Source organism: Anas acuta, chromosome 1, assembly GCF_963932015.1.
Source record: "Anas acuta chromosome 1, bAnaAcu1.1, whole genome shotgun sequence".
NCBI lineage: Eukaryota > Metazoa > Chordata > Aves > Anseriformes > Anatidae > Anas > Anas acuta.
Genome location: NC_088979.1, coordinates 44,270,068 through 44,286,577, shown reverse-complemented (window position 1 = coordinate 44,286,577; position 16,510 = coordinate 44,270,068). Strand labels below are relative to the sequence as shown.

Here is a 16,510-nt window from a genome sequence, read left to right as displayed (position 1 = left end):
GTTAAAAACTAATTTCTGGTCTATATGTTGTATATCCATAAAACGTGAAAACAGATATACTGGATGTGGAACACTTGGTAAAGAAAGTGCAATCAACTTCTTTCTAATATATTAAAATACGAGTTGAGCTACTGAGAACAAAGACTATATGTCATATTTACAAGCCTGTGGACTATATCCTAGAAGTAAAACAGCTCTCAGAAGATAGACATCATGGCACAGAAGAATCTGAACAAAAGATGCAATGCTACAAAGACAAGAAACAAAGTGCTCCCTGAAAGTTGAAGAAAAGAAATAAACAATATCTTTATAAAGAAGCAGTGCTACCTCTATTTACCACATGGGGGAGGCTCATCTACATCCTTAAATGTTATTTCCAGTTCTCTTCTGTAGATATCAAAAACTGGCAGTGAAAGATAATGAGAATAATATAAAAGCTATAATGATCATTTGGGGACTAGCAAACAGTGAGCAAGATACACAGACTATCAGGAGAAAAATTATATGACAGCTTCCAGAACAGTCTAGTTTTGAAAATATTCTCTTTCCCACAGAAAAATTATCCTCAGAGGATGATCTGTGCCCATTAATAAAACCTAGTTTTGTTTTTAAATTCTATCTGGGAAAGCAGTTTTATACCTTGGTAACAAAAACAGCGATTAGTAATCCACTGGATAACAATAACAGTGCCTGTATTTTTAGGATAACTGTCAAGGATGATGTTACTACTATTGTCTTTAGACTTATGCTACCTTACAGCATTCTAAAATGGGACAGATATCATCTCTACAGAGGTAATACCTTACATGACTACTCTACAATCCTTTAAATTATGGACTTCAGATTGCAAATTCTGCATTTTCTCATAATTATAATGACAACTAGAACTCAGTTCTAAGAAAGTATTTAATTACAAGTCACATAACAGTCAATTCCCAAATATGAAAATAAATTTTTAAGTAGCATGCTTATTATAGTTTAATAAAAAGTAGATGTCATATCTAAGAGCCATATTAAAAAGACAAGGGATATCTGCACTGTGAATGAAGTGTCTGATCTTCTATGCGTTTGTTGTCATAAGAATTTTTAACCAAGCACTTCTATCTTGAAGTGCAGAGTAGAAACGTTCCAGTGCAGAAGAGAAATACTGTATTTGAAATACAAGCACACGGTTCCAAGTAGAATATAAAACATGAATTTTTCCCAATTGAAATATACAAATCATCTTCAGCAACTGTGTTAGAAAATCCAGTGACAGCAACACTTGCAAAACCTCTAAGAACTGCTTGGAATTATACAGGTGTTACAAGGGGTTATTTCAAACAAATGAAATCTAACAGGAAATAATTCTTACAAATGTATATGTGTGCTCTGAGCACTTAACTTGCATTGTGGGGAAAGACAGCTATACATCTTTTCCTGGTCAATGTCGTATCTCCCCAAAAGTACTGAGATGCTGACAGGAATTACAGATACCCAGCACGTTTTGTTATCAGAATCGCATACAGAGAGGAACTGAATTGGTCTTGCCAGTTCTTTCATTCATTCTAGAGCATTAGAAATTATATTATTTATGATGGAAACAACAATCCTATCATTTGCAAGCTTCAGGACATTATCATTTGCTACCCCAAAACCATTGTGTGTAAAATTTTAATCTCCATTACATATGACAAATAAGGACAAGAAAGCTGTATTAGATCTTAATCCTGTCCTGAATGCCATAACATACATGTGTGATGCATCAATGCACATCAAAACAAAAAAAAACAAACAAAAAAAAAAAGAAAACCACTTGAAGTTCAAAACCACCACTGGATTCAACTCAATACACAATATAAGCTTTTTTTATAGTATCTCCTGTTTGATTCTGCTGTTAACAGAGCACAGTGTAAAAGTTCCTAATGACTGCAATTTTTAGTAGCTGATGTATTTTATATCTTAAAGATGTATTTTATATCTTAAAGATGTCAAACTAAATGACTTCAAGATGAACCCCTGGGAAGCAAAAACAGAATTAGGTGAACAGGACAGAACATGGCCCAGTTCTGTGTGAGCACAAAGTTTCTCATCCAGGTGAAACATTCTCTCTGGGACCCTATCAGCTAAGACTTTTTACAGGTAAAGAGAATATAGTTCTGCTGAATTACATATTCCTCCACCCCACTCCATTTTTCTTGCAGGTTTGTTATTTGTTTGGACATCAAACTTAATTGATGTGACATTGGGATCTAGCACAATAAAGGCTACAATTTCACTGATGAGGTTCTTGGGTTCTTGGGTTTTGTAAAATCATAAACAAAGGAAGAACTGACAGTGGATCTGTTTTACAACATACCATATCCATGGACAACAAAATGGCATCCATCTTGAAATATGTTATTTACTTTATTAAACGAATAATAGTTTAACCTTAAGGATATAAATTAATTTCATTTCTGAATGAAAATTCATCCAAGGCAAACTCTGAATCTAACCAGTATTTCATATTCTCCAAGGAAGTGAGGTTTTCTGTCTGGCAGGCTGAACTGGATGAGATATGCTTTGAAGCTCTGCATAAAAGCTGAGCTCCTACAGACTGACTCCTTGCTAAGCCTCTTAACTCCTCAGTTTATCCATCCGGCTGCTCGACAGCAGTTTACAGAAGCAAAGCTACATAGTGTAGTTTCAGCCAGGGTGTAAATCAACATCATTTCATCGATTTCAGAGGAGTTATACCAACCTGCAGCATCTAGAAGTTTACATGCCACATCCCTCTTCTCACTGGACTTAACACTGACATCTCCCAGTATCCTCAAGTATTAGCAAAAAAATATAGAAGCTCCATCACAGCTTTAAGACTATTATGTGACCCTGCTGATATGAATGAATCTCAGGAAACAAGATAGAAAGCAATACTAAAAACTGAGTGACGGGGAATTGATTTTGCACAGAGAGCTGCAGTAAACAAAACAAACCAGAAAAGTTTCACAGAAAACAAGAATGAGGAATGCAAAATAATAAAAAAGTGATCCAGGTCAGGCCATTAAAAAAATAAAATAAAAATAACAATACCTCATCACAAATTGCTCATGAAAAACAGGAAAAAATCCAAGCAAAGATCTTATCATATGAGGTTACATTTAACTTTCATCCTCCTTAGAGCTAGCACGCTCAGTCCACAGAAGTAGGGCTTGTAATAAACCTAGTTCATTATAAACTAGATATAAGCTTTAACTACTTATTGGTAGACCAGAGGAATGATGAGAAGCTTGTCACAGTGCTTCACAGAAGAACCACCTGCAGGATACCACCACCGTGCTTATGCCCTTAATGATTTATTCCAAGATGAAATCTTATTTCCACCATGAAACACATAAAACACTTTTTTTTCACTAGGAGAGAAACAGGTTGGTAAGCACAGCAAGGTGAAAAGCATGATCCAAGTGACTCTTGAGCCTGAAAAATCAAGTAGTTATTTTATTATTTTATCACCTAGGATTGCTTTGACATAAGTCTCTCACAAGACCTTTAGTCTTGTTATGAGATATCCTAATTTGGGATAGTTCACAAAACAAATTAATATTTATATGAAGATCAGAATGTAATGCAATAAGGAAAACTTACATGAGCAGGAATAAATGAGCACAGATTTACAAGTTGCAAGTAGAGAACATGAATTAGTTAAAACCCAGAAAAACAGCCTCACAAAATTTTACCTTTTTTTGGTTCACAGCTCTTTTCTCTGCATGTAGTCATTCAGATGTGCTGACCATGCAGATAAAAATCAATTTTTACTGCTTTTTATTTCTATGTGCACTATAGTGCTTAAAGAGCTATGAGAATCTAAACTGGATTAATTTTTTGCTGATGCATCATGGACAAAATTACTAATCGAATTTTACCTATAAAACATCTCAGGAAGCACAGACTAGTACATTATAAATGTTTTTTCACTACATTTTTAATATTTCTCACATACATCAGTGTTACTATTGACTCTGTGCCAAACAGAAGAGGCATGACTAGATTTCAAAATCCCTCTAAAATACCCTTTCAGTGCATATGGCTAAAGGGAGAAAACACTGTTCAACTCACAAGTATGAAGTTTGAAACTTTAGTACCAGAAACTAAGAATGCTATTCTTATTGAGTCATTTGTTAAAAATAGAATAAAATTACATGTATGTATTTATACATATATGCTTACTGACAGAGTGGACAGCAAAATAAAAGAACAGGAAGGTCAGACTGCAGAAAGTTTGTTGTACTTTAAAATGGAATTAATAGATTCTTAAAACAATCTCATATTTGGTTTCAAAACCAGAAAATAAATAAATAATATGAAACCAACTTCTACAATTAAGAGTAAGAAAGATGATGCTTTCTTAACCCACACTATTTGTAAAGGTACAAGCAATAATAACTGAACTACTAGAATCATAGAATCACAAAATGGCGTGGGTTAGAAGGGATCTTAAAGCTCACCTGGCTCCAACCCCCTGCCATGGGTGTGGACATCTTCCACCAGACCAGGTTGCTCAAAGCCCCATCCAGCCTGGCCTTGAACACTTTCAGAGATGGGGAATCAGTTTCTCTGGGCAACCTGGTCCATTGCTTCACCACTCTCATACTAAAATATGTCTTCTTAATATCTAACTTGAATCTGTCCTTTTTTAGTTTAAATCCATTACTCCTTGTCCTATCACTAGACTACCTCACAAATAGTCCCTCCCCTGCTCTCAAGTTAATATTAAGTCAATATTAGTTAAAACAATTTTATCATAGAATTGCTGCAGTAGAAACGAGTCCATTCCCTCCTTGAACATACTGCTCCCATAATGGGTTTTACACATGGCCTGTAATTTCTGAGAAACTTTCTGCAAAGTCCAGGAAATTCATGATGCCACAACAATGACTAAAACATAAGAGATCAAAGTGACCCATGGTCAATACGTCTATGGAACAAATGTTACTCACTGTGACTTCTACTTAGAAATTATACTGATAACCATAGAGTGATTTAAATTCCAAACAATAAAATTGCCTTTCTAATGCCTTTATTGTCAATTAAATTTAAAATAATACATTGGAAGGGAAAAACAGGTCATGCATTCCTCTGTTTTGTTTCTACCTTCACAGTATGGATTTGATTCTGTTGCCTGTACTTACATGCACAGGCCTGTATCAAGATGCTCTTGGGAGGCCAAAGGAGTAGCAGAAAAGGCACAGAAACTATGGAAGGTCTGTATCCTTCCTGAGTCATCCAGAGGCAACTGAGGGCATCTTGAATGGTGCTAAATGCCTACAGGAGTCAGTCTGAAAGTAGACTCTACACTGGGATTCAGCTCCAGACTGGGACACCCTGCATGACAAAGATGTGTCTTCAGGTGGGTGCCAAGCACCATCAATGGACTCAAGAGAGTCACTGCTTTCATCCTTGGGTCAACACCTACACCATACCCTTTGAGCAGCTCCCCAGCTTCTTCTGACTCTGGACAAGACTTGCACTGATTGCAAGCACGGGCATCCAGTTCACACTGCAGACATGATCTCAGTGGTCTGAATCAGGAGCCAAATTCCACCCTAAAGTTAGGTGGGATGATAACCAACATGTGGACCTCAGTTTCACCTACCTAACTATAGGCAAATGAGCTCAACTGCATATTGCTAGGACAATAAGTGTTGTGGGGTCTTTCATAGTCAAAGCAAAGAGGCAGATACCTTCAGAGACTGATTCAGTTAAATGCCTGGTTTTGGATGAGACTAACCACAACTTCCTTTATCCTCCAAAGCATAAAGGTACCTGCTCAATCTCTTTTAACAAGGACTGTAGCTGACTTATACAACCATATGCTCATATTGCCATTGGCTTTATTTCCTTCTCCTGTCATCTTCCTATACTGTTCATTTATGTTTTCTTTCCTAGTGACTTATAAACCTTAATTCCTATCTTAATCACTTTCTTCAACAACACTTATTACAAGGTTAAGAGAACGCTGTATGATAAAAGAGTAAAAATAATGGTGGCTGATACTTAATTAGAACAAAATTCAGCACACTGAGGTACAGCTATATTCACTGGCACTGAACAGCAATCTGATTTATCCCAATACTCAAGTCTACCAACAAAGCAGTACAAGCAATCAAGTTATAGATTCTCTTTGTCTGTCCTGTACTTAACAAAGTCCTGATAATTGTATTACATGTGGATAAAAATGCCCTTAAAAATTTATTGCATCTTGATAATTTTGGTTTTGCATAAAACCAAAAGCACTGTTTTACAAATCCCAATGCCAGACCAATAGTAAAGTTAGCATCAAAGTTTTCTTGCAAAGAGCCCAATAAATCCTATTTTAAGAAACATATGAAAAATATCAAATATAAAAAGTGGGAGTTTTGCAGCAGAAGAAAAGAATTAGAAGGAGAATACTTTTAAACCTACATCACCAGAAAAAAAAAAAAAAAAAAAAAAAAAAAATGTTAGCATCCATGGAGTGGAGGAATACTTGGGTACATGGGAAAAACTGCGTGTCGGCCACTTCTGGAGCTTGCTGAACACTGAACGCTAGTCAAATGCTAGGCCAAAAATGTCAACTTACTAGCAGAGAAATTCAAAGAATAGGATTACCTTGTTCCAATCTAAAGCATAGGGAACGTTTTGCAGCCTCTATCTCAGGACTTGGATGATCCAGAACACGTCTGCACCACTGCAGAGGGCTCAGTGATTTTTCTTGAAGGGTAAGAGTCTTGGTAGGCAAGACATACAACCTTAACCAAAATACACACAAATGTCAGCAAGATAAGCAATACTTAAAAGTTTACTTTTGTATTCTCAGCTTTCTGCTCTCTAATAATTTATAACAGTGCAAATCTGCAATACACTAATAACAAAATACATTCCAGAATAAAACTTTACACTCGTTCACTCGTTTTCTTGCCTCCTCAGAAAACTAGGTGACAAATTACAAACTCTACAGGTCCAGAACTTCAAATCTAGGTTCTATTAGACTTCTTCTAAAAATCTTGCAACACATTATTACCACCATCAGAATTTCAGCACAGCCCAAAGTTCAAATGCATTAGGTGCTCTAAAGAAGCTACCATTTCTCCCTTCTATATTTATCTTTACTGGAGATTAGATAATTTCAGCATTTGAATTTACATTTGAATCACAATTTCATTGTTACCCACTTCATACTTTTACCTACGATTTGATCAACTTGTCAGGATGCTGGTTATAATGTAATTTTTATACACACTATCTTCTCCTACTTGTACAGCAGTCATTTTTTTTTAAGATTAGAAAACATCCATTGAGAAACAATGAAAACCTCATTTTGATATTCAATTCCTACAGGGGGAAAAAAAAATAAAAAAAAAATATGCAAGAACTAGTACATATGTGTTATTCTCAGACTACAGCAGGCAACTAATCAGATGGTCAAGCACATTAGGAAGCCAGGTATCAAAGCGGATTGCACGGGTAAATTCTTGAAGCTGGAATCTGTGCTGCTGCTTCGGTCTTCATAGATTAGTGCGTCAGCTCACCTGGGAGAACACAAATCTCCCAGGATGTAAACTATTATTAGCCACCAAAGATGGCTTTCAGCTCCTTGGCCTTACCACTTCTGATTAATGTGACTGCAGACAGTCTTAGGTTTTTGGCACCAAAACACTCCACAAACTGTAAAGGAATTTGGCATCCAAACAGGGGGTGAAAAAGGCAAGACAACAACAGCAATAAAATGATTGAACCTCTCGGGTGCCCACTTTTAGTCTTTCACCTTTAGGGTTTTGGTTCAACAGCTACCCAACCCTGAGCGTAACTCTTCTCCCATGTCTGCTCAGTGTCTTATTTATGTGAAGTGAATCAGCACTCCCTGTCCAGCTCACAATGAATAAATCTCTCTGCAATCAGTATCTCCTTTGGCAATTCCAGCTGAGTTCAACTGCTGAATTTCTCTGAGGAGAGGACTCATTTCCCCTTGCTTCCTTGCCGTGCTTGGCTACACATTTAAAAAATTATCCTGAGAAAAACAGAAATGAAAAAAAAAAAAAAAAAAGACAAAAGAAATGCTTTGAACTATCCTGCTAACTTGAGGAACTGTTTCAAAACCTAAACATCTGAGTAATGAATTCTCAATGATCAGATATCTAAAAAGCTGAAAATCAAAAAGAAGTTTTCAAAAAGAAGTTTTTATTTGTCTGCAATGATGCTAGTCCTAGTTTTTTGTAACTGCAGTTAAAAAAAAAAAAAAAAAAAAAAAAAAGAGGTCTAAAATTAATAAATCAACAACTAGGATACACAGTGGTCTTTAGCTTTCCAGATATCAGTTTGCTTTGAAGACTTATATTACAAAAAGCCCCAAGCAGCTGACATCACACAGCTGACCATTGATGGACAATGATGGAGATTCAGCCTTGAACAAAAAATGCTGAGCAGCTAAAACAACTCACTCTTAGCAGAATAAGTTATCTAATTCTTCCCACAGACACATACATCCATGACATGTTGATAAGTTTTAACCTCAAGGAAACATTTAGGATTGCTTCCAGGGTGCAAATCAAATAGGACCTCGATCAAGATCATCACTCTGTTGAGGCACATAAAATAATGCTGACTTTGTACAGCCCTCAAATATAAATAAGTGGGAACAACATTTTGTTTAACATGACTGGTTCACACAAATTTGACATTCTACAGCACTCAGTGTGAAAGAAAGTTTAATCATTCCTGCTCATTTATCATAAGCAATGGGTTACAGGACTGAGGAGAGTATTCAGATACTCAGGTTCAAGGCAGATTCAAGGCAGGTCCAACAATCCCAAACAGCCCTGAACAACCAATAATGCACACAATGAAGCAGCACTGGCAGAATTTCTATTCAATTTTTGGATGACTCTTAATTGGAAAAAGCAGTTTTCAAAAACTGAAGCACAGCATTATTTCATACTGTGAATTACACATAACCAACACTGAAGAAATATTTATGGTGTTTGGACTAATTATTAAATCCTATCTCTAGTCCCAAAATAAGGATGTTTATATGTATCTCAGCTGCATTACGCTGTATTTTATTCTAAGCTGACGTAAACTTCCGCTCTATTTAAATACTGTAACCATTCTAAAAGCTATCTTGAAGCATTGATAGACAATTGAAACAGGTATTTGAATACAGATAATACACATTTTATTACTGACACTTTAACAGAATCGGGCATCAATTATGCTTAACATGGTTACGTAGCATGATTTCCATAGTAATTCTGCAGGATGTGGATAGTTGCTAAGATGTCTGCATGCTTTGCTGAGGCGAGTTTTGAGGCGCCAGACTTTTAAATGCATTGATATCTTTAGTCTGTAATGACCCCTTCCGCTTGTTTTCAAGGAATCGTTCCTCTAGGTCAAAGCATCTGAGAGCGTTTGGACAATCAGACACATGCTCTGATTTTTTGGGTCGTCCTTTAGGGACGCAGGAGTTGGACTCGATGATCCCTGCGGGTCCCTTCCAGCCCGCACACTGTATGAATCTATGAAATCTATGAATTTTTATTTTCGGCTTTATTATTTGCCGTTCGTTTCTGCTTCATTCTGGGCACTAACGCACTAGCACACCGCCATGCGTCCTGCAACTACACGAGACGCACAAACAAGCCTTTAGATCAGCGCCTAAAAGACAAAAGCCCTCCCAGCTCCCTGAAGATCTGCGACAATCGGGCCGGGGCTTTAGGACGGGGATGCAGCGCTGCCCTGATAACGGACCTCTCGATTTCCATTCCTTATGGAAACCGGAGCCCGAAACCGGGCTGAGACCCAAAACCAGGCGATCCCCGCATCCCCAGGGGTTAAAGATGCGCGGACCAGGGGGCAGCGACCCCTCCGTGCCGCCCCGCTCCCGCTGCCCCCCACCCGTGCCGGGAGCACCTCGGGGGGCCACAGCGGTGCCCGGGGGATGGCACAGAGCCGTGCCGAGCCGTGCCGTGCCGCGGGGCGAGCCGCACGTACCACGTATCCTCGTCCTGCCCGCAGCATCCATCCTGCAGCTCCAGCACCGCCACCTCGTCCAGCACCGTGGCAGCCCCCGGGGCGCTGTCTTCTTGCCCCCCGCCGCCGGGAGAAGGCTTGAAATAAGCGAGGGGCTCCTGCAGAGTAGGGGGGGGCGCCGGGCTGGGCACGCAGGGCGGCACGGGGGGGCTGGAGGGGCGCAGCCCCCCGGGGGCCAGCAGCAGGTGCGGGCCGGGGGTGGCGGCGGCGGCGGCGGCTCGGCTGCGGAGCTGCTCGTTTTGCTTCTCCAGCTTCCTCACCAGCTCCTGCAGCTTCTTCACCTCCAGCTCGGCGCTGACGGCCGGGCCGGAGCCGCTCCCCTTCACCTCCGCCATCATCGCCGGCTTCAGCAAGGCGGCCTCCATCCTCCCTACCTGCTCCGCCGAGCCGCCGGGGGGCAGCGCCCGGCACCGCGGCTGGGGTGGGGGGCTCGGGGGGGGCTCCGGGGGGGCTCCGGGGGCTCCGGGAGCACCGGGAGCACCGCGCCCGGGGCCCTGCGCTGCGCTGTGCGCGGCGAGCGGGATGCGGGTGGGGTCCCCTCCCCTCCTTTCTCTCCCCTCCCTTCCTTCTCCTCTCCTCCTTCTCTCCTCCCCTCCTTCTCCTCCCCTCCCTTCTTTCCCTCCCCTCCCACGGGTGGGGTCCCCTCCCCCGAGTGGGGTCCCCTCCCACTCCGGCAGCCGCCCGGGGAGGGAACAAAGAGGAGCGCGGAGCCCCCCCCGCTCCTCCCCGGCTCGGGTCCAGCCCAAGGATGCTGCCCCCTCTCCCTGAGCCCGGTGGTGGCGGGGCTGTCACTGCGCGGCCTGAAGTGGGGTGGGAATGGGAGTCACAGCCAGGGGTCGTGTCGGGCCACCCATGCAGCCAGAAATGCCAATTGGTGGCATTGAGATGTGGGTTATGGGTTTGGGAGATGCGCTGCTGATGAAACAAGAAGACAGGGCTATGCATACAAAAAAAAAAAATACACGGGGAAATTGGTGATGGGTAGGACAACCCCTGGGATTAAAAATCGCCCCCATATTGAAAGGATTCCCTTTGACGTGGTTCACATAAGCAGATCAATCTGCTATCCTTCATTATCCTTCAGTACTGAAAGAAACCTCCCATTGCATCCCGCAGCTCAGCCATTACATACCCAGGTCTGGCCCTCTTTGGGTTCATTTACACTTACAGGGGACAGCCTCCTGAGTTTCTTACAGCTCTGACACAAAATGCAGACCAAAACTCCAGGAAACACATGGATTGCCAGGCCAGCCACCACTGAGAGACGTCTGGATCAGTTCATCGCCACCCAACTGCTCAGCACCAGCTTTGGACAGAGTAGCAGCAACAGCAGCCAGCACTGTCAGTGTCCCTATCCTATCTCATGTTTGGTGTGTAAGGAGGGACAGGCTTTGCTTTGATTCTCTGTCTAAGTCATAAGTAAACTTGGAAACCATGCAGCCTGTCCAAGCCTCCCGTCTTTTGTTTATGCTCTTTGAAAAAGAGTCCTTTTTCTGCACGTGGATAGGAAAATGCCACGATTATTCGGTAATCTCTTAAGCACTCTTGCAATGTAAGTAATAACAGCTAGTGCTACGAGAATGGCTGGAAAGGAAGCCAGAGCAGGGAACAAAGCACTGACTTCCAGATGATATGACTTTTACCACTGAAGAGAATACATATAGCCTCCAGTGTAACAGACTGCAAACAGACAGCACTTAATCCAAAATTTTCATTTGGTCTCCTCTGTCCATTTGGAAGAGAGAAGTAGAAAAATGTTGAGAGTGTAAAAAACTCCTGGCCCCAATTCTTCCAAGCATCATCAGAGTAACCTAATCCAGTTTCCACTACTACAGATAGCCATAATCTTTATTCCCCTAAGGAAAAGAAGAATTGAGCTTCTACATGTTTAGCCCCAGGCAACAGGCATATCTCTCAGGTCGTTATCGCTAATAATGGTACTAGTGTTAATTCTTAGAAATACATATGCTAATCCATTAAGATTGTAAAGTGATAATTAGCAGCGTATGCTATATAGAGTTTATTGGACATCAGTAATATACAACAAGAAAAAAAATAAAAAGGAAAAAAAAAAAAGCTTATGGTAATGTCAGTGCCTGTGATACAATCAGGCAGAGGAAATATTCAAAAGAGATTCAAAATGGAGTTGTTTTTTCTCTTTAACCCAGACAAAGTTAGACCAACAAAAAGGAAGCAGGTATCTGATTGTTACACCTTTTAGCTGTATAGTGCTTTTTCATGTTGATAGCATAGGCTTAGCTTCAATGAAACTATTAATAATGGATCTGGAAACAGTATTTTGATCACTTTGCCAGCTAGGTTTTCGCTGAAAAGCATAAAACAAATGTCCCAGGCATACAAGCAGACACATTGTCCTCTAACTGCCAGAGCAGGAACATGGCAGTGTGGTCAGGGCCCTTCATTGACAACAAGTCTAATGCACACACCAGTTTGGAGGCAAATCAGGACACAAATCTGGAGATGCACTACAGTATGTAACACCACAGCATGGGACTTTGAGTCACCATGGAAATGCTTGTCCTCAGTTACAAGTAAAAGTAGTTGCAGATCTTCAGCTACCTTCTTCTGTTTGTGCTGCCTACACAAATGTTGTATGCAGACACTTCTTCAGGCAGACTTCCAGAAGAGAAAGAGGTTAGGACCAAGCATAGTGCCTTAGCATGGGTACAAGGACTTTTTCAGGGAGCTCAGCCAAATTGATCACAGGTGGGATAAGGTTCACTACATCTTGTACCCCAGAGAGCAGGCCAGGAGGTTGGCTCTTCTTTGAGTAGGGCTGCTTTGAACCTAATCTCCATCTGGCAAAAGAGCTTAAACTTGTGCACACTTCAAATGCTGTGCTAATAATCAACGTGAGACACACTGTGTTTTGTTTTCTTTTCTTTTCCAGGTATTTCCTGGATGGTTGGATTTACTAAAGAGTAAAAATCTATTTCACTGTTCTGCTTTTGTTGCTGTATTTCAAATGTATGTATAATTTCACTAACACATCTTCACCCAAGGGTGCTCATAAACACACTGTTTCATGGTCTTTATGCTGGCTTGCTAGTCTTCTGCAAAGATGGTTTGAACATCATTAAAATATTTTTACCTAACTGTTTAAAATATATATATATAGAGAGAGAATATTTGTCATTACTAAAAAAATGTTAACAAGCTCCATTCAGTGTCCCAACACTAGCTGATGAGTTACTGAACCCATAAGCTCTTTACAAAACACAGTAAAGCCTTTATGGTTCCATCCATTTTTATAAAGTTATTGATAAAATGTGTTTTAACACCGACCCCAAACATCCGAGCATGCCCATGAACCTGCTATTCCTGCACCTGAGAAACTGGGGTGGCAGAGAAGGGGCTGATTTTGGCTACTTACATGGCCTGCTCTAGCAGAAATTTCTGAATCGATGTAGTTGCTGATAGACTCCCAATGCAGAGAACAAAGAAGCAGGAAGTCTACAAATCCCATCTGCTCTTCTCTGATAATAAGCCTGTTGCTTTATTCTATAATAGCTGCAGGCTGGACCTGCCTTTCAGGCAAGCCAGTAAAGAATTAATTGCAGTAATCCAGTCTGGGCTATACAAAAGACGTGTTACAATAAGGTCAGAGCACGGATGGTAACCTCCAAGTCTGGTGAGATTTTAAAAGTGCAGCTCCATTCTGAAAAGTGATTATGAAAGTAGCTTTATAAAAATAGAGACACTAAAGTACCAGCAGAAATCCATCTAAACCAGTAACAAAGACTGATAGCAGCTCCTTAGATAAAAACATACAAGAAGCAAGAAAAATAGTGAGGGATCCTCTCCAGCTTTCAGTAGTCCACGGACTGGGACATCTGGATCGTTTATTTTTTTACAGCTACCAATGTGCAATAATATTACATTTGCTGAGCCCCATTTTTAAACCATTTATGCATTAGGACTCCACAACACCCTGTGGCAATTAGCACTGCAATTTAATTATGCATTGTAAGAAAAGCTACTTCCTATTATCTACTTTAAATCTGCTGCCTTTTAATTTAATTGGGTGTCCCTTAGTTCTGTTTTTCTAAGACGGAATGATTAATCATTCTCTATTCAGCTTCTCTTTTGTCATTCATGACTTATAAAACTCAGTTACTTCCCTTCCAAGCTGACAAGCCCTAATTTATATCGCCTTGCCCCCACAGAAGCCAGGCTGAACTTTCCATTGTTTCCTGTCTCCCCCCATAATAAAAAAATGAATTTTCCAGTCTATTATTTCCTTTTAATTAAAATTCCTTGTTTTCTTATATCATGACAGCTTTGGGAACAACTATGAAAATTTGCTTGTAAATCCCAATATATTCACTTCAAGAAGCCGCCTTAACCAAAAACATATTGATGCCTTCAGATACATTCATGTATTCATGAGCATACCTTGCCTTGAAAAAGCTACACAGAATCTCCAATGTATTATACATATCCAGATGCCTGCGTATTCCATTATTTATTAAAAATTGTACAAATTGGCTCAATAGAAAAGTTGAATTAACTGCAATGTAGTTCCCCAGAGCAGCTTTCATATTTATTCGTGTCTGATGTCACAGCTGATGCTTCCAATTCATTTGACACCAGGCATGCTTTGAGCAATAGGTTAAATGCCCGTGAGAAGTTCAACAATGGGACATTTGAGCTGCTGGAGAATTTTTGCATGGGTACTGTCTGGTCCTAGATATTTGTTACAGCTAGACTTACAGATTTGTTCTAAAGTACTTGAGTAGATAAATATTTTCCTGGAGTTACAGTGTGGAACCTTCCTTTTCAATGTCTCTTGAGAACATTTTGCCTTCTTAGTTCTTATTTTCCATTTCCTGCTAATTTACATTATTATTTTTATATAATTTCATTTTTTAAACTACTATAATTCTTTCTGGCTTTTTCCTTATTAAATTAACATTAAACTTAAAGTACATAGTAGTCACTATTAGTATGAATTTTCTACAGAATAAAGTTCAAAACTGCATCATTTTCTCTGAGCCCCAGTTTCTCCAGGAAATCAGTATTTATGATATTATAAAATAATATTATAAAATATTGCCTGTGCAATAAACATCTCTTCCCTTCCCTTCCCTTCCCTTCCCTTCCCTTCCCTTCCCTTCCCTTCCCTTCCCTTCCCTTCCCTTCCCTTCCCTTCCCTTCCCTTCCCTTCCCTTCCCTTCCCTTCCCTTCCCTTCCCTTCCCTTCCCTTCCCTTCCCTTCCCTTCCCTTCCCTTCCCTTCCCTTCCCTTCCCTTCATAAAGCATCAGCCTGAATCAAGATAGCTTGTTTCTCTCTTATGAGTCTTCACCAAGAATGACAGAAATACAGCTCACAGCTTGTGGATTAGCCCCAGCAGGCAGCTGAGTAGCACACAGCCACTGTCTCACTCTCCCCAGATGGGATGGGGGAGAGAGAGTCAGAAAGTTAAAAGTGTGAGAACTCATCAGCTGAGACACAGATAGTTTACTGGGTAAAGCAAAAGCTGTGCACACAAGCAAAGCAGAACAAGGAATTCATTCGCTACTTTCCATCAGCAGGCCACCTACACCCCTGATGTTATACGGTATGAGACATCCCTTTGGCCAGCCTGGGCCAGCTGTCCTGGCTGTGTCCCCTCACAGCTCCTGGTGCACCCCCAGCCTCCTCGCTGGCTGGGCAGTGTGAGGAGCTGGAAAGACCTTGGCTCTGTGCAAGCACTGCTCTGCAACAACTAAACCATTGCTGTGTTATCAGCATAGTTCTTACCCTAAATCCAAAACAAAGCATCATACAAAGCCTCTGTGAAGAAAATTAACCCTGTCCCACACAAAACCATAACACTCCAAATGGCTAAAAATCCACAGTTCACATTTTGCCTGACTTGATTTCAGCTTGATTTGTCTTCAGGGAAAAGTGGCTGTTGACAGAGGAAAAATGTTTTACTTCATGATGACATGAATATACTGAGAGTGTTCAACTAACTCAGGTCATTAGTTTTCTCTCTCTTTTTTTTTAATTTTCTGTCGTAATTAATTCTATCTATAGTTATTTGGAGAAGCAGATTCAAGAAATTCAGCAGCTGTACAATAAAGTGGGGAAAAAATTACCATCCATGTTATGAACCTTATCATTAAGATAACTAAGTAATTTTCAAAATTTGTAAAATTTAATAAGTATAGGCCAGCAGACTGAATGCTTTATGATATTGTAAAGTGACTTAGAAGTTACCATGTTAAAAAAATAAATAGCAACATGCTCAGCACTGGTCATGTGATATATGTAGGAAAAAAAAATAAGTATCACAAAAAAAAAAAAAAGTCCAGCACTAAATATGTTTGTTGAGAAGGCAAATCTGAGTGCACTAATAACACAGTTGAATGAATGTCTAAAGAGCATGGAAAGTTTACCGTTGTTTGGAAGGTTTTATTTGTGTCACAGTGTGCATGTATTTAACTCTTAGAGAGGGGAATGGTTTCATAGAGTATCT

The 16,510-nt window shown here is 40.2% G+C and overlaps 1 protein-coding gene across 2 annotated transcripts in view; it reads right to left on the bottom strand.

The window, feature by feature from the left end:
- The window catches only part of SLAIN1 (SLAIN motif family member 1), a 49,542-nt gene extending 38,936 nt beyond the window's left edge, over window positions 1-10,606 (bottom strand). Inside the window, exons 1-2 of one of the 2 annotated variants that reach the window (XM_068676738.1) lie at window positions 9,988-10,606; window positions 6,610-6,749 (exon numbers count right to left, since the gene is read on the bottom strand). In XM_068676738.1, coding sequence (XP_068532839.1) covers window positions 6,610-6,749; window positions 9,988-10,391 — 544 coding nt within the window. In that variant the 5' untranslated portion in view covers window positions 10,392-10,606. The remainder of the gene's footprint in view (window positions 1-6,609; window positions 6,750-9,987) is intronic. The other variant, XM_068676732.1, reaches the window with a different exon arrangement.
- Between the last annotated feature and the right edge of the window lie 5,904 nt (window positions 10,607-16,510).